Source organism: Chelon labrosus (genome assembly GCF_963514085.1).
Source record: "Chelon labrosus genome assembly, chromosome: 5".
NCBI classification, from domain to species: domain Eukaryota; kingdom Metazoa; phylum Chordata; class Actinopteri; order Mugiliformes; family Mugilidae; genus Chelon; species Chelon labrosus.
Genome location: NC_140341.1, coordinates 22,945,713 through 22,968,899, shown reverse-complemented (window position 1 = coordinate 22,968,899; position 23,187 = coordinate 22,945,713). Strand labels below are relative to the sequence as shown.

The window sequence follows — 23,187 nt, the reverse complement described above, 5'->3', positions numbered from 1 at the left end:
CCTATGTTTTTATTTACTCAAGTGATTCAGTAAGTTCCATACTTGCAGTAATGCCACTACGTTTCTAATATTACTGAATTTAGTCGAAACTCCAAGTGTTCTCTCACGTCTGAAGAAAATGCAGTGATTCTGTAGAGGAAATGATTTTTTGACTTTATAAGACTTAAATTGTGCTGCACCCATCCTGAGCATGTCTGTCCCTAAATGATTTCATTGTATAAAGTTGCACAACAGCCCACCTACTGACTGTGCAGAAAAAGCTTTAGGTTATAATTAAGGACATAACCACTGGTCTGCCAGATGCATGAAAACACACACACCGCCTCTCTCTGCATAACACAGTTGTGCGATCCAAGAAGACTGTACATGGCCAGTGAGTTGTGAAAGCAGATGTTTCAAGCCAAAAGAGAGTTGGCAACGCTGAGATACTGAGGGAGTTCCAGTACTTCGCACTCCCCGTTAGAGACGCACCCACACTTAACCTGACATATTTAAGTAAAAGCTGCACAAGAAAGAAACGTACAGTACACACACCTTGCTATGTATACAATAATGTTTCTCTACAAAGCATAAACCTGGGAACCACACGAAATATAAACTGCAAACACTATGGCCCAGTCCTTACTTTACAGATGGCATTAGCTGGACCTTTGGAAACACTTTTCAAGTTCTCAGAACTTAATAACTCCCACTGTCCTTGACCATAAACACTGATATCAGGCTGTCAGTAACCTTTTCACTGGATTGCTATTTGGCAATATGTTGCAACACATGACTGAGTGCCTGAAACTAACCAATAAAAATAATCAAGGCTGAAAACAAAAAACAAGCCACAATATATAACAGCACACAATGCATAAAATATTATTTGAATAAAAATGTCTGTATCACATTTAAATTCTAAATTCATCCTATAAAGACATCCTACTTTAGTTTCAGGTTAAATGTGAGAACTTTACCTCTGAGGAGAAAGACAGACCACTACAAACCACTTGTATGTACAGCTTAACAACAGTTAATTTATCAGTTATCAGTTTTCTGCAAGTAGTCCTTGCGTGATTCTCACTGACCTACAGTAAGCCAGTGATTCAGCTTCGAATAAGCTCCTTAGATTTGACCACACTCCTCTGAAACTTGCATGAACGTGTGCAGTAATGAATCACTAGTCTGACCCTCCATGTTGCTACCATCTGTTTCTTTTAGCAAGTTAATGAGCAAGAGCACAAGTGAGGTGTCCTATGGAGCATTCACGCTGCAGGGCAATGTCAGTCACATTGTGTCAGACAATTATTTTCATTTTCCGTTGGCCCGTCTGTGGTCTCGAATAAAGAGTTTTATAATATGTTGAATGGATTTCTATTAAATTGCTTAAATTACTTATCTTGTGCAAAGACTGGTAGCTTTAGGGTGAGCATTTGTCTACCTGATTTAGTTAGGATGCAGGTTCTTTTATGCAGGGAGGAGGTGAAATGGACCGTGCATTAGTTAATGCCAGAGAATATTCTTTTAAAAATCTCATGCTGCAAACAACATATTAAGATGCAGCTCATAGGCAAATGGCCATAAAAATGGAATAGAGTAAATATGAATGGAACTGAGGATTCAGCTTGAACGAACATGACGACTTAAAGCAATGTGCCATTTTGGAAAATGTCATACTTTTGCAGCATGTTTATTGCCGCAAAGGTTTGAAGTGATTCGCTCATGAACCCGTTGGTGGTGCAATATCCTCAAAGCACCTTCTAGTAGATTGTTTCAATTACTCTATTTCACTGTGTCGTTCACCACCAACTTGCAGACATCTCCTCTTCGTTTTACTAACAGGCACTAAGAGCCACGTTATTTGCACCGCTGTCAGTCAGTGTCAGCGTTGTGACATGGTTTCCTCTACAGTCTGATGCCGTCACTTGAACAGTTTTATATTTCAGTTCATCTTGATGTTAGTTTCAAGTTCAAAAGTACAAGTTAGCTACTTGTGTTTCATCACTTTGCTCCCGATTTAAAAAGAGGGACTACAGGACCCGACCTGCTCTGAACCCTGGCTTGATTATACAGTACGGCATGGTTGCAATTCATCTTGCTAGACAGTTAGACAGCACACTCTTACAACCTTATCAAGTTTGTGCATAATATTAGTTCTTTTACAAGGGTTATAGTTCTGTCGGCTGAGCGCCAGTTCATGTGAGATTTTATTGGCAGCCTGGTGTGTGTTTAAAGTTCAAGAAGACAGTGGGGATTAATTCAGATAGTGTCAAGTGCGTGCTGCGTGCGACTAACAGAGCATGAAAGGCATTTGCAAACATACCGCTCATGCCAACTGTGGAGTAAAGATTGGTAGATTGGTAGAGTTTTTTTGTTTTTTTTTTACATCTTTGTTTTGTAGGAGCCCTAAAAGGCTGATAAGTACTCCGGTGCTCTCGCCTCCTGCTATAACTCAAACATGTCAGATTAAATATGGGCTGGTCTCTAATGTAGAGAGTCGGTAATATCTAATCAGCACAGCCATTGTTCTGAAATGTTCTCCTTTGGTCTTCCTATCTGTGTTTCTATCTTCAAAGAGGGCCAGTGAAAGCACGCTCTGTCATATGAGAGGGTCACTAAATGTCACCTATGACTATGTTTAATTCAAAGTATTCAAGGTGTTTTTGTTCCTTTTTTAAAATTAGTTTTCAAACTCTTTGATTATGTTTGAAAATGTATCTTCATTTTATACCATGAGATAGGATTATTTATTTATTGGGACTATTACTCTATCAAACATGCATACGGTATACACCGATCAGGCATAACATTATGACCACTGATAGGAGAAGTAAATAACATTGACCATCTTGTGACAATGTTCTGCTGGGAAACCTTTGGGCCTGCCATTCATGTGGATGTTACTTAGACATGTACCACCCACCTAGACCAGACCAGACACCCCCACCCCATAGCAATGACACTCCTTGATGGCAGCAGCCGTCCCCAGCAGGATGCAGCCTGACACAGACACACACAATAAATGCTTTAGGAGCAACTAAAAAAAACAAACATGAGAAACAGTTGCAAAGACGCCTGGACGTCCTTACTGATGTAGTGCAACAAAACCTTCTTTGCAGCTGCCCCCTCCCTCTGGAACTCTCTCCCCAAACACATCCGCGACTGTACCGACCTTCCTACATTCAAATCTCTGACAAAAACACACCTTTTTAAAATTGCTTTTAATGTTTAGCTCAGTCTATTGTGTTTTTAGTGTTTTGTTTCACATTGTTTTGCTGATTTGATGTTCTTTTTATGTAAAGTGTCTTTGAGTGTCTTGAAAAGCGCTTTTAAATAAAATGTATTATTATTATTATTATTAAAGACTTAACCGATCCACAGCGATAGTTGTTTAAAATGTGTCTTGTTTGGATAGATCCAGGTGTGACTATTTCCACTTGTCAAATGGGAAACAGCAATAAACCAAGACTATATGCAGCATAGAAAAGAAAGAAGTAGTAAGGAGACACCTGCTGTTAGAACTGATACTTCCTCAGTGCTTTACTCAGCAACATTTTGTCCTGCGCTGCTCTTCTTGTGTTTCATTGTGTCACCTTTACAGTTTGTTTGTGTCCGACTTTTGTCAGACAGTCATGCTCAGACGTAGTAAAAATCTACATAGACGTGCAAGCTGTAAACTGGAGTTATACTCCAAACTACTTAACCATTTCATCTCTGCTCTGAAAACTACAGTTGCTCCAACTAAAGGCTTCTTCGTAAAGTGAGATGTTTGGCTGTAACCACAAGGTGGAGCCAAAGTCATAGGGAACTTGTCCACGGAAGAGACTCCTCCTGTCTTTGTTCAACTGTGAGCACAACGTTTGACCTTTTGCTGCCTGTGGTCAGGACTGCTGCATCAGCCAGATCCCAAATGAATAAGTATCATTCACCGTTGTGTTTTTACTGCAATGATTCAGTCAGCCCTTGTTTTTGGCTGCGTGTGCAAGCTGGAAGTATTTTTTTTCTTTTGCGTGAATTAAAGTAAAAGTTTTGTATGCATTCTGCTGACTTTCAAGAACATCTCACAAGCATTGGATCAGCACAGCTTACTCTAATGTGGGTGGACGTGCATTTAATTTCCCATGCTTCACTTAGCACGGTTCATATGAACTACCGTACACGTGAGATTTCACGTCGAAAGGGTTAAAAAAAAAAAAAACGTGGACGTGTTGCCGAACAAAACCGGATAACAGTGACATCAAGCCTCTTACTTGTCTCCTACATGGAGAGAGTGAGACTTCAAAGGCAGCTCTTTAGGTCTGACTCTGTGAACGGATGCGTGCCGACCTTGGAGTCTCCAGACGCGCAGCGAAGGATTTTGCGCACTGAAGTCAAGCAGAGCTGAAGAGCGGACCCAGCGAGCGGACTGCTGCTTGTCTGTCTGCGGTCCTGGCACTGGGATACAGGCATCAGCTGGCTGTGTTTCACCGCGCACATCGGCAATTTATTAATAACACAGCTCCGGATTAAGTAGGGGAAATTTTAGCTCGCAGTTTATTTTGGTTTGCCTGGATTCGAAAACTTAGAGGAGGAGTGAGAGTAGATGTTCCGCCTTGTTTGTAGAGTAATCCAAGAGTCCCAGCTGCTCAGGAGAAATTCCCTAAACATCCAGAGACGGAGACGCTTTGAGCGGATTTTAGGACTCTTTGCAGACAGTGGATTGAACAAGGGATGATCGCGGCCGTCTTACTCTGCTAAGTGAGGTATTCCCTTTTGCGTAACGGTAAGGAAAAGTTCAATATTTTCACAAAGCGACGAGAAGGGGTTACTTCAAAATGCAACCGACGAGAGGTTTTAGATGATTTAAGAAGGTTAATGTTTCCACTTTTCTCGCAGGTGATCACAGCGATGTTTCAGCCGCATGTGCGTCTTCCCCTCTCCAAAGCTCCCAGAGAGGATTTAACCGCCGCTCATCTTGAATAAGTCGAGAAGTCGTTGAAGATGAGTGCTCTGCAAACATTCCTGTTTTTTTTCCTCCTGCACCAGGTGAGGCGTGAGGTGATTGAATGCGAGGAAGCGGATTATGCAGAAGCATGCCAGTGGAGGAGAAGTGTTTTTAGGGAATGCTTAAAGGGAATTGATTTGTCTCACTCAAAGTAAAGCGCTGAAACATTTTTTTTAAAAAAATATATATATTTATATATATTGTATTTGCGTCATTTATTAGTGATCTGCATCATGTAGCTATGCATGAATCATCACATAATGCCAAATTGAAAAAATAAAATAAATAATAATAATCCAGGCATGGAAAAACTACTCTTAATTCAGTCTAACAGGAAATGAGCTAGTTTTTTATTTTATCTAAATTATTAAGATTATTCAGTGTAATACGTTTTATTCCTGAAAATAGAGGATTCTTGACAACTTTACAAATTTAATGATTTATTTATTATTTGGAGCTCATTTATTTACGGAAAAGCTCAAATAAATAATTATTAAATAAGTGTATTTAAGTCTAGTTGATGCATTTCATTGTCCAGGACAGACTGCAGCTTTGTTGTAACTATAATGTAGATATTACATAATAACTTTAATTACCTAATTTCCATCTGAATTTATTATTTTCATTTGACATTTTGTCTTTTGTTGGGTGCTATTTAGAAGATTTACATTAAATCCCCAATTATGCAAAAAGCTTCTAGTAGTGTACAACGAACAACTCTGCAGTCTTCTTAACTTGCAAAAAAACAAACAACTAACATCTATTTATCATTCACTGATATAAACAGTTATTTACTAATGTGCTGTTTTGCAAAATTAATAGTTCATTTCCATGGCAGTGTTGTTTTATAATTCCCATCACGGCCCTGGTGTCCTGCCCCTCTCACTCCTTTGTGGTTAGCGATCATTATAATTTATTTGGCTTCCAGGCGTGGACAAGGTTTGACCTTTGCGTTGAACCCCTGACATCTGTTAAGTGTCTTATAATTGAGGCCAGAGTGTAAAAAAAGACAACTGAGAACAATGAAAACTGGAGAATCCGCGGTTTTCCAAAGCTCCTGTGATATCTCCTTGATATTTCACACAGTGAGGATGTCCCCGAGAATGCACAGAATTTATTTTGTATTCGCTTGGTTGTGTTAAGCTTCTGGACATAATCTTTCTCTAGTCTAATTTATTTTTTATTGCATGCTAAAGGGAGATCACGAGCTCTAGGGAAATATAAATCGTTTTTTTTTTGTTTTTTTTTAACATCTGCTGATGTTGTCCTCTATGGGCAGCTGAATACCGTGCAGGTTTTTATCGTGATCATCCGTGCCATGATCAGACCTGGGCAGAAAATGCCATGAAATGACTGAAGAAGTTCTTCACATCTGTGCCATCCTCACATAGGGGCTTTTTTTAAAGATAGCCTTGGACCGTGCAGCTGCAGCAGCCAAGTGCTCTCTGCCCAGGCTGCTGTTGTAATCAGCCTTGCGCCTGTAGGGAGCTGTGCCTCCAGAGACACAGAGGGAGACAGACTGCCTCTCTGGGGAGGCTCTCTTCATAAGCCTCAGTGGCTTCCCTCCCTGCAGACCCACCGCTGTCTGACTGGCGACATATTGGTCCTTATCAATATTATTACCGCACCATCAGACACTTAAAAAAAAGGCAAATCTATCAAGCTGACCAGTGAAAGAATGAAATAAGCGCACTAAGTCCTCTAGAGCTGCGAACAAGCTTCTTTCTTCCTTTATTTTAAGAGGCGCTGAGGATGCGTAAGGATGGCATCAGACAAAGCTATGAGGCAAGCTTTAACCCAGGGCATCCTATGGTGTGAAAGGACGCGCCTCAGACAGCTGAACAACCACGTCTCATTTGACATGAAACATCACACGTCTTGTCTTAAGCAGAGGATCAGTTCAGTGGCCAAATAACTCAAAATAAGATGTCCAAACAACAACAACAAAAACATGTCCTCTCGCTCCTTAGGCACACAAATGCTCAGAACATGAATCAAGTGGTGAAAATGGAACCCCGGCATCTGTCCCAAAACCCCAGGGACAAATAAGAGGGTCAAAGTCATCCTGGGAGAATCCATTCTGCCCCGTGACATCTGCTGCAGTTATCCTCCGTGCAATGACAGCAGAACAATGTAGATGAAGATGAAACATATTTGAGATCCCTGCTCCCTGCCATTTTCCCCTTGCCTGCCCTGACCTCCCTGTATTTCTCTATTTTACAAGCAGGGGAAGTGATTTTTTTATTTCCAACTCTGCTTGGGATTAGGTGTGATGTGAGAAGACGCCGGCAAAGTCTGTTACCGCTTTGTACCTTGTTGCCAGGGTAAGAGCTCTTTGGTAATATTATGTCACCACAAAGCATCCACGAGGCCCTCGCCGAGAGGATCAGCGGCGGCGTTAAACGTATAGCTGCTGCTGAGAACGGCACGCAGAGCGGCACTGAGCGGGGAAGGAGCGAGCCTCTTGACAGGAGGGTGTGACGCGCGGGGGAGACAAAGCTTAGCAGGTTACTAGTAAGCTGAACTTGCCTTGTAGTCTGAATCCGCTACAAGCTCGGAGTTCATCCCTGCAACCTTCATGTGCAGTGATTTAAGGGATTACAAGTCATTTCTCAAAGGATTTAGCATTCATTTCCAACTGTTATTTATTTCTTTTATTTTATTTTTTTACCAGACTGTTGCTCGGTTGTTTATCTAATGAACTTTCTTGTCTTTGGGGGACGAAAGTTGGAATTTAAATTTCATTTGCTCCAATTTTAAGCCTCTAATGTTGTTGTAAAATTCTGCCCGAGTTTTTTTTCTTATATTTCTCCTTAGTTTTTTCTCTGCAGTGGCAGAGTGAGCCACTGATGCTCTATTCAAAGTCAGAAAGGGCTCTGGCAAGGACAACAGTTTTATCCCTGTCTTCATAACAAAACACAAATTCTACATAAAATCCCTCTCTAAGGACCCTTTAACCCTTTTCCCCTTCCCCATGCTCAATTAGGTTTGGTTTTATTATTTATTTATTGTATATTTAAAGGCAACTAACACTGCGAAGTGTAATAAAATGTACAGTGGGGGGATTAGGAGCGGCTCTTTAATCTCACGCTTCTGATAATACTGCATGGGCTGATTGATTAGTTTTTCAGGAAGCTTATGTCAGAAAAACCTAATCCTTCTTTGGATTGTGCCAGCCTTGTAAGGTTTTCCGCGCTGCCACTTTATCATGGCGGCGAATTACAGAGCTGCTGGGCTGTGATAAGGTCCTCGTCTCTTTTACAGACCCCACCGCCCAACCCTCTGCAACCCCCCGCCTTTCCCTCTGGACAATAAAAAAAAAAAATTGTGTTTATATTCTTCACATCCCTGCTCTGCCTGGTCTTCACATCAACCTCTCCCAGGATTTGCCTTGTAAGAAAGAGAGAGGAAAAAAAAAAAAAAAAAAGAGTGGAACTTAAGTCTTCAAAAAGCCACCAGAGAAATTGGGTGGGGGAGAGAGAAAAATATGAGAGAAAGCGGCAGGCAGGCCAGTGGAAATTTCAGTGCAAGTGATTAAACGTGGATTGAGGGAGTGAAGGGTCCTTGCATGCATGCGCCGCCTTCTAGGACTCATTCTGAAGCTTACACGGTGCTGATGTGTATCTCTGCTCATATTGGGGTCACAATCTTTCCAGCCAGAAGGCTTGACTAGATAATCCCTCATAAACAATACTGTCTGTGGCATTTACAGTCCCCGGCCTACGTGTCGTCTCAGACCTCTGAAGGAAAGGTTGTCGTTTCTGCGGGTGAAATCCCTCAAATGCAGCTTGTACATGTTGTGCTGACTGCATCGAGCCCCGCCACCTTTTTCCTTTTCCAATCATCAATCATAATTGTGTGCGTGCCGCCAATAAATCCACAATAAAGGTCCTGAAATGAAGAGAAAGAAGCGCCAAGTGATTTGTGGCTGTGACACAATTGCCCTTTGCTTAGACAATCACCCTAATCTGACTACTGGATGGCCCATTAAAGACTTAAGTCCAACAATTATGAACGGCGCGATTGCTTCCTTGATCGCTGCTCATGTGACGTGAACTGTTGAGGATGAAGTAAAGGTGCAGAGCTCTCTGGAGACAGCCGCTCGGGTGGCGGCGGTGCAGGAAACATTATGTTTAATATGTTGTTGAGTCTCCTGATCTTGGTCCACAGCTATGAATTTTTATGGGCGGTGTTCAGCCCGAGGCGACGTTAGATGTGCCAGCTCTGCTTCCTTATAGCGCTGTCATTATGGCGCCGCAGTGTCAGAAGAATCCGGCACCCTCTGATGCGCGGCCTCATTGTCTGAGTTGCCTTTTACTGCAGCGCCGCAACAGAACAAAACCAGCTCATAAACTGTGTCTGTCTAAATCAGGTGAGGATGATGGAATAGGTTTTTCAGTATTTGCAGCATGTCTGAACTAATCACACAGTAACACCGGGCAAAGTGGGAAAGTTTCTGCCTTTGAACACTTTCATATTTTCTCAAATGCTCTGATATACAAAGTTCTTAATTACCACCAGGTTGGCTCTTGGAGAAGGCAATCACACTTCATGTCAGAGCTCAGGGAAATGATTGACCTCTTTAATTAAAACTGTGTTGCTTTCCTGTAAAAGGCAAAGTGTGACAGCTTTAGAATAAGCACAATAAATCTCCTTTCTGATTATTCCCAGTTTTGCATTTCCTCCCCTGCCTCCAGGCTTTGAGGCCTTTCTCTTCCTCTTGTCATTTTCAGCCCTAACAAAGCACTGTCAGCTTCTCGTCTGTCTTTGTATATTTCCTGTGAAGTACCTGTCTTCAGAGCTGCTCAGAGAAAAAGGAAGCAACGTCGTTCCAACTGCCGTTTCTTCTTCAAAGGGAGCTGTTTCTGTGAAAATCAGCCGCCGCGCAATCTGCTTTGAGAACAGAAACATTTGCTCTGTCAAAATTTAGCGTACGCACGTTTGAGCAAATCAAGCAGAAACATTTTCCGACTAAAACACTCCTATCGTTCGCACCATGGATTCTGAGAGGAGGGAATGCAAAATTGAACCTGTCAAGCATAAAAATAAATAAAAAAACTCAGTGAGAGGAACATTTCGAACCTGTGTTCCTGAGATGAAAGTAGAGAAACTAAAACCAGGAACCTAAAGTATTAACGTAAGAATAAGACGCCATGCCTCCTCAAGTATTATCTGAGGTGTTTTACAAGTGCATTTAACATTGTTGCACAAAGTATGACGTGTTCAAAATTGGTCAAGAGAATGATAATTACACTGAGTCCAATGTGCTTTGTGGTATTATCCTCGTGAATCCTTGCTATCAGACGTACGGAGGTGTGCGGCAGGTGTCAGGAGCCAGCGCAGGAGTTGGCGCTTTGACCATGTAAGGGGATTATGAAACTGATGATGCGTTGAAAGGTAACGCCTGCCTAAAAGTGAAGTGTTCAGGGCTTTGCTGCTGTCATCTGTGGCAGGTGCTGAGATAACACAAGTATCCAGATTACCTGGAGGCTCTTGTCCCAGAGAGCCTCTGCTCTCTCTCTCCCTCCTCCCTCCCTGTCTCTTCTCTCCTGGTGGGATCTTTGTTAACACTTTCTAAACACCTGATATCATCACTGCATTTAAATTTCCCTCACCACTCGTGCTCACCACCATCCCATTTGCACCCGCGGGCTCTTGCAGGTTATTCACAAACTGACAAAAGACACCTTCTTTCAAACTTGGACCATAATGTAGCAGTGCAATTTGTATTTTGACTGATTTCGACAGTAGGAGATGCTTAATCTCACAGTATCATGAATAGTTTTATCGTTCGTATCTGATTTATTTTATGTTTTGTCCTTATGTTCTTTATGCTGCATCTTGTATTTCTGCAACCCTTTAGATGGATTTTGTGGCTTTCCTCACATTATCATTTGTTTTAAATGGCTGCAAACAGCAGTAAAGGGAGATTAACTATATTTACTCAACTACTGTACTCGAGGGCAATTTTCTAGTAGTTGTGCTTTTTACTTGAGCAATTTTATCCGCTAGCAGTAATTAAGTAAGCAACTTTGCAGATTAAGTTTGAGGATGGAAAACGCATAATACGTATGTAGATAATGATAATTACAAATAATACATTATTAGAAATGTTGCCAATAAACAGTGGTTGATAATTAATATGCTTCCTCTGGACCAGTATTATAATAAATATTAAAATGCTGATTGGATGTCTCTGTAAAAGAAACCCAATTATGAATCACTAAACAAAGACAGGTGCAGTTCTGCTACTTACCTAGGGAAACTGAATGCTATTTTTACCTGATTAAAGGATTTGAATATTGCACTGCTGCCTGGAAATCAATGTAATCCATGAATGTAAACACTTCATTAATGAGGCGGGTTCGAGATGACAGTTTAAGGGTCCTAGAATTGAGCTGCATGGTCACATGCAAATATACCACAGTTCAGCAAAGTGGAAGTTTAAATGTAATTTTCAGTAAATTCAGCAGATAAAAACAAAACATTTTACCTGAACAAGACACATTTTCAAATATTTTTAACAGAAAAAAAAAAAAAAAGGGCAGGTTTTGTGGATTTAGTGGTTAAGCAGTAACATAGATGAAGTTAGTTTACATGTGGAATACACTAGCTGTAGATAACGTCTTTAATTTTGTCACTGATAGTTTGTGAACTGACTTGATAGTTGCATTGTTGTGGGCATAAAGGGGCAGGCAACCAAGTGGATGCGATACCTGGACAACTCTGCATAAAAAAAACAACTCTCAGTAAAAACAAAGTATATCATCAAAGTTGGGGCTAACTGGCATAATGTCCTGTAATTTGTTTATCTGATTGAGGAACTCCTTTCCACGATTCTATGTTGGCAGCTTCACACCGCGGGAGAGCTAATTGTGTATGATTTGTGCAGTTTAGTGTATAGCTTCCTGTGGGGAAATGCTTTCCAGTGATACAGAATGCTTCTGTATGAAGACTCGTGGAAACACTAATGCCAACAGAAGCCTCTCAAAGAGACAAGGTGAGAGTCTCTGTCAGTTCAGACGCACAGGAAACGAGAGGGCTGTGTGACTGAGGAAGAACAGATCAACACTGACACTACAAAACACGTGTAATGGCTCGCATCATATGATTTATGCTAGCCACGGGAGGGTTCTGCTATAATTTATGCTAATCAGAGGTTGCAAGCAGCCCCGAGTGACATCATGAGCTCTCAGATAATATTATGCCACAACATGTGTGCACAAACAGGCTCCTATAGTAAATTCAGGTCTAATATAAGTTCTCAGCAGAACCACATTATTGCATTATTGTATTTGTATGAGAATAAAATAGGACTTGACCGGAGGAGAACTCGTTATTGAGAACTCTGGTGGTCTGCATTATTGTAATGTCATGAAGAGGAATGTGGGCAAGTGTTAGAGTGGCTCTCTTGAGGGGCTTGTCTCTTCTCCACCAGAGAGGTCAGGGGTCGAGGGCGACATCAGATCAGCAGCACTAGAACTAGAAATGGCACAAAGACAGCGGCTTGCACGAGGACAAGAACTGTAAGATGAAGGCTTGCTGATCTTTGGAACCCTTCAAAGACTGATCACCTGTTTATTTGTAAAAATCTGTAATGACACACAGAGTATACACTTGAGCAAAATCCTAGTATTTAGTATTTTTAAGAATTATATAAACATTTGCGGCAGGGTTTAAAGTCATGTAGTTGGAAGGGGGCATCCACAATGGCTGTAAATCCTCCTGTCAAGTCTTTGTACTATTGTACGAGCTTACAACTACATTATAGTGTATTATAAACCGCATATTAAATGTTCACATGTTAAAAGACTTTTTTTTGTATAAATGTTAAATATAAGCCTTGCATTGAAGTGTTAATTAAAAACTCTTTTAATTTACACCTACAGCCACCTCCATAGTGCTCATAAGAGATGCTGTTTTTTACACTAGCAATAGCTCTTCTATTTTAATATGACAGTTTAAGTTTTAGGATTTAGTTATGCAGCACAAAATATTATGCACCTAACTAAATTTAAGGTTATGCTTTTTTTTTTTTATGCAACCACATGTTTGTACATTTCAGGGCACTGTAAAACAACAGGAAAAAAAATCCGTTTTCATCTTTTTGTTATGCACATTAAATCCGAAGCTAGAAGTCAAATTTTCACCGTTATTATTCAGCATGCTCGTACACCAAAGTTCGATGTTAACAGCCTGATTTTTTTAGTCACTCCCCCCTGTAATGGACGTGTTACTGATAGCGCTCACACACTGTTGCATATTGCGTGTCATGACGGCGGCGTGATGCTCCTCAGGTGTTTTGAGCATATCTGTCAACAGTCAAGGGTAGAAGCGGTGTACTGTGGAGATCTTAGCTGTGATACTGCTGGGATTATAGAAATGAAAACATCAGCATCGTGTTTCTTTTTGTTGAGCTTGTCATCCCCTTCTCCTCTCACCGTCAACACTTGTAGACAGTCAGAGGCTGGCCTGGTGTGAATATACTGCTGTTGAGACAGGAGTAGTTTCCAGGTCATCAGAAGTCAGCGTGGCCTCAACGTTATCTTATAAACGTATTGTATAAAGATATAGGAAGAAAAGACCATAGTTATTCCACATAGTTTCTTAGATCACTGTAAACAATTGTAGTTGGCAAATTTAGAGACAAATTCAACTTGAGACATCTTAAACAGATGTGTTAACGATACTAGAGGCTGCAGTCTCTCAGAGAGGTCGGGTGGTAATGGCCTAAAGGATTATACTGGAGGGTAGGAGATATGCTACATGCACACACACACACTAACTGTAGCCTTCTGTGATTGGTAAGGTGCCCCCAGTGTGGATTTGCTGTTGCGATCCACCACAGAGCTGAAGCACCTGCCATGTGTTTCCCTGGACGGCCTCTGATTAAAAGTGATGGCTCTGGAGCGTGAGGCTGTTCCAGCGATCAGAGCACCAATCTATTCTTCAGCGGAATGTAGACTCCCGCTCTGGGCTGCCTAAGCGCCTCCAGGGCCTCCTCTCCTGGAACCGGCTCCGGGTGTGAATCATTACAAATGATATGCCCCGTAACATCAGGAGGAAGATGGCTAAGGAAGGACTGTGGGGAGGGGATTTCAGGCTCCGAATGGTTTTAATGTGAACGGAGCTACTTGTCATGTCGGATGCTTCAAAGCAAGAGGCTGCAGCTCTGCAACAATCTGTGGTCTAATGCTAGCAGCACTGGCTGAGCAGCTCTGATATGACAGGTGTTGTGTTTCGACGGTGCCGAGAAAGCATTATGAAAGGCAGCGGCGAAGGCGGTGTAATTTTCGTGGGTTGTCCAGATTTTTACTACGCAGCAGCGCATCAAGTTAATGAAGCCTCAGACACAGAAAATTAGCAGAGAAATGAATTGCACCACCAAAGTGAGGTCAATTTGCACAGATAAATCCATGAAGAACAGTGGAGTGCATCATTGGTACTGCTCTGCTTGCACCGATGAGCAGGTTAATTGCCCATTTTGTTTATTGTGAGAAAGATGCCTGAAACCAATTTTCCCCAGGCGCATATCCCAGCCTTATAAGCTGGAAGAAACACGCTATGGAAAATTTAAAACTGATTATTGTAGCTCCCTGAAACACTGAACTTGGAAATGAAGACAATGCTTCGTACATTTTCAGTAAATAAAATCTCAGAAAAGCAGATCTCAGATCACGAGAGAGGGCCACGCTGTCAGCTTCGCCAGGCTGAGAGAGATTTCCGCGGTCGCCATCAAAACAACTCTGTAGCCTTGCCCGCGGCCCGGAAGCCATCATAGCCGAGCACAATGTCGCCGGCTTCTCCCTGCAAATGCATTTTAACGGCATCTCTTCAGATGATCCAGAAGCCAGATGTCACCGGCTTCTTAATAACTTTCTAGAGGCTAGTTCTGGTCACTGTGGCAATTACCTTTATGTCAGGCCTCTAAAAGATATGTCTACCCACGGGACAAGCAGGCAGCCAACTCCATAATGCTCATTACAGATGAATGTCGAGGCTGATTCATCCTGACTCGCTGTGTGGCTCGCTGCTGTCAGTGTTTAAGTTTCACCGACACCTCAGGCTAGTATTGATTGGGGCAACATTAAATCAAATAGTATTTCTCACCAAACTATACAAGTGACATTTGTGCATGCTTTATTTAACGTTTATATCATTAGAAAAGTCCTCGGGGTGCAAAAATGGCAGCTAAAACGTTTAAGGGTGAAACATACAGCCCATACTTTTTAGTATCTATAAAATACTTCACGTTAAAGCCTCGAGTTAGATTTTGCACCACAATAACATGTTTTAAAAGTACAGGAAGTTCCTCTGCAAAAAAATATGTTGCACAACCAAGTTGCAGGCGAGTGTTACTCAGCCGAGGAATACACTTTCGTCGCACAATGTGACAAATACATCTGGTATAATAACTGCTTGTGAAGTGAGATAAAAGGCTGGAGATGCACAGGCAAATCACCCGACTCTGACTCGAGCATAAACAACAAGTAATTTCCCCCTCTGATTTAAGAAGTAAAGAGTCTGTGTTTGGCAGCTGGACTAGAGCGTGTGCGTTTTACCATCTTTCATGTTGACAAGTGTACAAATGATGCAAATGATGGTATTGTATTTTTAGACTTGATATGATTGAGAATATATAAGAATTTAAAATATATGCATACTGCACGTGAGCTGATTTTTTTAGCCACAACTTGATTGAAAATGATTTTGATACGGATTTGTCAAACTTTATTATTATTAGAGATGTGTTGGTACAGCATATCAACCTATCGTGTGTTAAGGGGGACAATTTACAGGTAAAAAAAAAAAAAAAACCTTGTTAATACTGCACATTTGTAATTTAAGTAGACAATACAATGCCAGATCAGACATTGAATGTCAAAGTTAATCATTAAGTGTAAATGACTGTGGCATATTTCAAAATTACCCACTGTAGCATTAAAATATGCAGTGTCTATGATATTTGCACAAAACTCACGATACAGTATGATTCCTATTCCTTGTTAGATGGCAGAAGTGTATATGACAATCAACACTCCAGACAGTCAGTTCTGTGTGCTCTTTCAGGGGTTACATGTGTGTTCTCAGCATAACGTTTGACACTGAATATTAACTGGAAATGTCAACAGCCTCAGCGTACAAAAAGCTCCATAGTGCACCAACGTTCACTAAGCATAGTCTTTCATAAGGGAGACATACGTTTGGCTGTTGTCGTGTTTGTGTGTTACATGTGTGCTGGGGTGTGTGAGGTTCACGCACCTCTCTGCGTTTCTATGTAGGACATACAGGAAAAGGAAGAAGCTAAACCACACAGAGATATCTGCAACGTTGCCACGTTGACTCGAGCTGCCGAAATGAGGTCTGGTGTTTTCAGCTCCATAAGTCTGCAGTTATTATCATAATAATGTCTTGTTTCAAGTCGCCCTGAAATGCCTCCAGCGCGGCAGCACCGATTAAGAAATCTTAATTAAGCTTTTGTAGATTCTCCTTCATCAGACCTTGCCTCCTTTTTTTTTTTGTATGAAAACTCGGATTCCTTTAGTCTGTTTTTAAAGAGGCGACACTTCCGCCTAAATGAACAAGGTGTGCTAGAGCGCGTGATGCTGCTGAGTGTGTGTGTGCGCGTGGAGACGGCGAGAGAGAGGGAAACCAAAGCCTATGTGTCAGGGCAAGCTTTTAAGTTCCCGGTGCTTCATCTCTCCCGGGGCATTTAAGTATTAGATATCCCCCTGCTGATCCCCTTGTTGTCACAGCAATTTCCCCAGTTGCTCATCATACTTAAACTCCTCTCTCATTTCCATTATAATCATTCTATACAAAGCTCACCTGAGATTTACACTGAAAGACAATTTGGTTTCACCTCTGAAGCCGCGCAGCATGACACCCAATGTAACGGATATATCACTTTTAGCTGGCGGGAAGACGAGTCTCTCCTTGTACACAGCAGTGAAGAAATGCTCCTGTTGGGAGCCAGCAGATTTTACGTTCTGCGTCGGATGTTATTGTGATGTTGTAAGAGTCAAATCAAATTAACAGCTCAGCTCACGCGAGGTATTACTAAGTGGCAGTATCGGTGGGGAATAATGCCACAGAAATTGGTTGATTAAATGGCTGTGGAGGTGATGAACAACACAGAGGGACATTATTACAGTGTTGCCTCATTCATTCGTGTTTACAGGGACCAACTGTCTTAATTAAGCGTTGTGAGAGCTGATAGATGGGTCAGGCTCACTGTCCGTGGGAGACACATTGATTTCACGTTGCATATCCAGATAGCCGCGCCATTACCTTCAGCTCCAGGCATTAAGGTGTAACGCGGACATGAGCGGCACAATACAGAAGAGCTGTGGCAATAAGACACACGGCCGCACAGCTGTAGACGTATGTAGCACTTAAACATGTCAGAGGGTAAAGGTTTATATGTGAGTTTGGCAAAACAAATTGTGGTAGACAGACCTAGTTTGTTAGCTTTGTACACATGTGCCTCAGTTAGGCTTACAGCAAAATTATAATTAGTCTGGAAGTAGCACGCAGCATCTCGGTGAGAATTCAAACAGCCGCTGCTCTGTACTTTCAACATCTGCTTCTCTCAGTGATCCCTACAACCGGGCCTGGGGAAAGCCGGCACTGCTAATTACTAATAAAACTAGCTAAGCTTATTGCTGTGAATTATTAAAGCTTTATCTGAAGTGGACCAGGAATTGCTCCTGAAGCTAAACGGCTTTAAGGTACAAGGAGGGATCACAGTTCATGGCTGCGTCTGGATTAGCACTATACTTAACGCACTTTACTGCACTACCGCTGAACACAGTTTTATTGTTGGGCACCAGTACAAGCCAACATTCAGATGCACTGAGTATGTTAGAACAGCACCTCTGATCTGAGATTATATTAAAGCCAGGGGATTTCCATTGTCCTGTAATGTGAACTTTAAATATTAGGAGCTTTGTACAGATTTGAACTAGGTTGGAATTCATCTGTGCATCCAAAATGGTGTCCTCGATTTCTTCTTCTCTCTCTCTTTGATGTAACTAGTGTCTAGAAACAGGTGTCTAAAAAAGCTTTTAAGTAACCTTTGTTGCTAATGTCATTCACACACTGCACTGCACAAGCCTCTCATCATCCACAGCCTCCAAACAAAAAATATCCATAACATATAAACGACCTCACCCTTAGTTTCCACAGGGACTTCTTCATCGGTAGAAGATAATTCTGATGAAAACTACAGAAACTGTTTTGTGGATTTGGATTGTCCAGACTGTCAATGCATGCTGTCTCTGAACATTCTAAATATCATTCCTAATGTTCATTCATTCATTCATTCATTCATTCATCTTCTGTAACCGCTTGTCCTGCTTGTACTGCTTATATAGTGGTTTGTCCTATACACAGACAATTGTTACTGAGGTAAAATGTAAAACGTACATGTAATCACCAAGTAATCCCAAAATAATCCTGTCAAAATTAAAAATGTAATTAATGATGTTACCACTGTTACCACAACCCCACTCTCAGTTTTGAGATGCCAATAGCCCTTACTGTTGTTTACAGCCAGAGAGGAAATCTCGACTTTCTACATGGGTTTAGTCGGAGTGAGTTAGTGTCTGAAAACAAAATATAAGAATTGTGTTAGTCGGTAAGGCTTCGATGCTGAAGAAGATGCCATTGACTTCCAACACGCTCCGTGTAGGAAGTCAGGAGCCAGAGCTTGGTGCTGGTGGGCTTGGGCCCAATAATGCAAGGTGCCCATGAAAATCAAATTCAATGTTTGGGTGTTTCCACACAGTATGGTAACATCTCACCACCTCGTCACCAGTAGCTGGTCTAGCATTAACAAATGAGTGGATTTGAAGGTATTCTTAGTAGTATTTTAAAGTTCCTGGAAAAAATAAAATGCTTATCCTGCACTTGTGGGCGTATGCTACTTTTGAATTCAGTTTATTCTCATGGGCTCAAACATATGTGGCTTTGCTTGCCAACTTTGCTGGAGTTGTCCCCTCAGACGTTGACGCCAGCAGCCTATTAGCTTAGCTTCATCAGTATAGACAGTTGAAGATGAATACATAATATTGCTACAAAGTTTAGAATCCTTGCTCTTCAGGAGGAAAATGTGGACTTCTTTTGTTTAGGCTACTTATTCTGCAAGTACTTAAAGCAACTTGATTGGTTGTATACATTTTATTGTGCCAAGGAATCTAGTGGCCCTCCTGAACTTTTTGTATTTTCCTTAAAATGTTATATTTCCAAGGACGGAGCACTCCCTCATCAGTTTGATTGAAGTGCGGCGTCTATACCAAACAAAATTTATCCCAAGGGTACCTTTGCTGTGGTTCTGGTTTTCCAAAACTAAATCTTGTGTGATCAGTGGTTACTTCTTGCTCATACATAGTTTTTTTTTTTTTTAGCACTGAAGTGTTGTTCCTAGTGCTATCCTTTTAGCGCTGAGCTGCTGCTGTGGCTGTTTTTCAGAGCAATCACAAGAAACAAGTTGTCAGTCAGTGTAGACAGGGTTGTGATTTGTTGTATTTAATGGCGTTTCTTCTAGAACTGTTGTCTGGGAAAGGTATCAGTGCTCAGAGTGTGTACATTGATTTTCAATTTTTTATGAACAAATTTAAAGGCATTACTATTTTCTGACTGGTATTCCCAGTCAGAAAATACTTTTTTTTAAATATTTGGGGATGGTTAAGTTATTGATTATTGTGTCAAATTAATTAGCAAAGCATTTCTGCAAAACAAAAAGATTTTTGTCTCTTAATATTGTTTTTCTGTCTGCGTGTGCTTTGTTTTTTATAAAGGTCACGTGCAGGAAAGTGCATGGAGGCGCTACGGAACTCATCGAGTGGAGGGACAGTGATAATGAGCAGAAGATGTCTCCCACGGGGGCCAGCCCACGGGTCCTCAACCCCCTGCGTTTGTTTGCCAGGGGCTCCCCCGAGTTCAAGAGCAACATAAGGGAAATGACATATTTACAGAACATGGAGGACTTTTGGGACTGGTTATCTAACCAGACAGATGTTCAGGGTGCACAGGCCAGAACTAAACGCAGGCCCATCGTCAAGACTGGCAAGTTCAAAAAGATGTTCGGGTGGGGGGACTTCCACTCCAACATCAAGACAGTCAAACTCAACCTGCTCATCACGGGGAAGATCGTGGACCATGGGAATGGCACTTTTAGCGTTTACTTCCGCCACAACTCCACGGGCCTGGGGAACGTGTCAGTCAGCCTGGTGCCGCCTTCCAAGGTGGTGGAGTTTGAGATCGCCCAGCAGTCGACGCTGGAGACCAAAGACACCAAGTCGTTCAACTGTCGCATTGAGTACGAGAAGACGGACCGCAACAAGAAGACTGCCCTGTGCAACTTTGACCCATCCAAGGTGTGCTATCAAGAGCAGACGCAGAGCCATGTGTCATGGCTGTGCTCAAAGCCCTTCAAAGTCATATGCATCTATATAGCCTTTTACAGTGTAGACTATAAACTGGTGCAGAAGGTTTGCCCCGACTACAACTACCACAGTGACACACCTTACTCCTCCACAGGATGACCTAGCTGCTGTTTGCGTGCATCAGCCTTTTGTTTTATCTTAAATAATGTAAATGTCAAGCTTTAAACTCCTTGTCCCCGAAATACCTAAATACCTGAGACATGTTGCAGGGGGTGCAACTAACAAAGGGACACACTGGAGGGCAAAACTTGTATATACTGCACAAGTATACAGGTTTAACACTTCAGATAGTTAGGTGTCCAGGGACGTGGTTTTAGGGGTTGACTTGGGATTCAAAGGTAGTTACAAACCCTGGGTGGATCCCCCCTCCCCCATCACAACAGCACATGTTCTCCACCGGTATAATTAGTATGTTGTCCAGATGTTTTCTTCTTGGCTAGACCACAGGCAAGGAGCCTCCCCAGTTGGAGGTGCAGCACTGGCTTCTGCCTGATGCTAACATTATCAGACTATATCCTCACCTTATTTGAACAGTCATTGGATGAAGTAAGCCAAATATGAATCATGGTAGTAATTACAATACGCAAACATTTGAACGGTAATTCAGCAGAGCATAAAATAAAATAAAAAAAATCCATATTGGACCATTGCTACATTTTGACTGATTAGTTACAATGATTCGTTCATTGCCTTTCAAACTGGAGCCTGTAACATCCATTTGTACCTGTTAACAGAACACGAGACAGGACAGTGTCTATTCTGATTAGTTTGATTAATGGGTATTTTTCACAAAGCTCTGAATAATTTATATTCTTCCACAACCAATCTTTTATCTCTTGTAGGCACTGGAATAAAGTGAACTGATTGATTGAACCCGATTCAAAGAGCCCATGACAAAATGAATTGATTCAACAAATCTAATGCAAAAAGAAAGAGCATGATCGTGAATTATTACACATTTGTATGTAGGTACTCGTCCATGCGTAACGCGGCCGCTGCCTTGTTTGCTCCTTAAAATGTGTTGGTTTTCTGCTGCAATCATTATAAGGCATGTGTATGCTAAACTAGCCTGAAATCCAACATCTGTGTTTGCAGGATGCACTTTGAGGCATCAGGCTGCCAAGCGAGCCCCGCAGTGGATTAATGTGTCGGGAGAGGCGGGGAGGGGGAAGCAATAATTGCAGGACAGGTGGATTTAGTGAGTCTGGCAGACAATTATCAGCACTTTGTCATGGTCCTGCCACCAGCCCTGACATTACCTGTCTTTAATAGGCTTTAATTAGCCTGGGAAATTTCATTTAGCAAGAGTGGAGAAACCGAAAGAAAAAAAAAGAGAGAGGCAAAAGTACAGAATCCGTCTGCAATTTTAATGAGAACTGGGACTACATTTGAAATATCAGACATTTCCCAATTGTACAGCAGGCTTAAGTTGACTGACTTTTGTGTAAAAGTGGATAACATCCAGTCTCATAGTACATGGTGTAATGTGCTTTGACTTGGCAATCCCTAAAACTGTCTTCAAAAGGTTTTGTTGAAAACCATCTACATGTTAAATGCCATAGGTCGTGTTGTTTGCACATGTCCAGGGTTTTTAGGCTAGGGCACGTGCCACATGATGGCATGGCATTTATTTCCATCTATGTTATTTTATTTATTGTATCCCATGTTCTCCCCCCATCAGCTGTAAATGATCTTGTCATCTTGTGAACATGAGGTGAGGTGTATGATAAGGACCTAAATCAGAGTTGATCTATGTTGATGTTTTAGTTCTACTCCTTTGTGCATATGCTGTGTATTAATGTGTAACTTTAAAGCTAACCGTGTTTAATTATGGCTTCAGAGTAAATGATGTCAGTTTATTCTAATTTTTCCGGAGAAATATATCACTAACTATACTGTTCCTTATTTTTGGTGTTTGCTAAGAAATATGTAGATAAATGTCACACTTATTGCTGAGAATTATAGATTGCTTTCCATTTTTTTGTAATTGCAGATTGTACCTATTTTGATTTCCTGCTTGCTTAATCTTGTTTGAACAGTTTCCCCTGTAAAATAGGAATAAGAGCACTTCTGTGTGTATAGTGTAATTACAATTGTTCATTTTGGAATATTTGATTTCAGAGGAAGCTCATTTTGTTAAAATGTAATTGTAAAGATTAATTTAGGTTTTTATGGCATTAAACCTCATTTGAACTTGGCTCGCAGCATATTGTCATACTGGGTCAGCTCCAGTCTGTTGGTGCTCACAGTTGTCTCATTTCATTCTTGAAAGGACTCGACAGGATAAACACACCATTTTAAGAGGTACATTTCAGTGTAGCTTTTTAATGGGCAATAAATCTGTGTCCACAGGCGTGGATGATACCAGAGGTGCACCTCAGGGAGCACATCCATTTTGCCGTGGCCATCAGGGACAGGGGTCTTTTCATTCGCTTCCATTACTCTTATCTGATCAGGGTGAGGCACCTATTCCTTAAAGGCCTCAAGTCACGCCGGGCTATCCTGCTGCACATGTCCAGACCCTTGGAAAACTATGAGCAATGTTTACATACTTCTCACCTTTCTTGGTTTACTGCCAAACCAGAATTAGTAATTAGACAACTAAATAATACATTTTGTCTGTCAACTAACCGCATCATACCATGATCTGACAACACACATATTATTCAAATTTACATTTTCCTTTTGAGGAAATGTTGAGGAAAGTATCACATGTTCAGATAACACAAAGATGTCAAGTGACATTTATTCCAGTGTAACAGAGCTAATTTA

At 41.4% G+C, this 23,187-nt stretch overlaps 1 protein-coding gene across 1 annotated transcript; it reads left to right on the top strand.

The window, feature by feature from the left end:
- Positions 1 to 3,728: 3,728 nt before the first annotated feature.
- On the top strand, positions 3,729 to 22,612 carry nxph2a (neurexophilin 2a). Its single transcript, XM_084544997.1, has 3 exons — positions 3,729 to 4,744; positions 4,858 to 5,007; positions 19,768 to 22,612. Exons 2-3 carry the CDS (start codon positions 4,963 to 4,965, stop codon positions 20,512 to 20,514), a joined length of 792 nt encoding a protein of 263 aa, XP_084401123.1. The 5' UTR covers positions 3,729 to 4,744; positions 4,858 to 4,962; the 3' UTR covers positions 20,515 to 22,612.
- Positions 22,613 to 23,187: the final 575 nt, after the last annotated feature.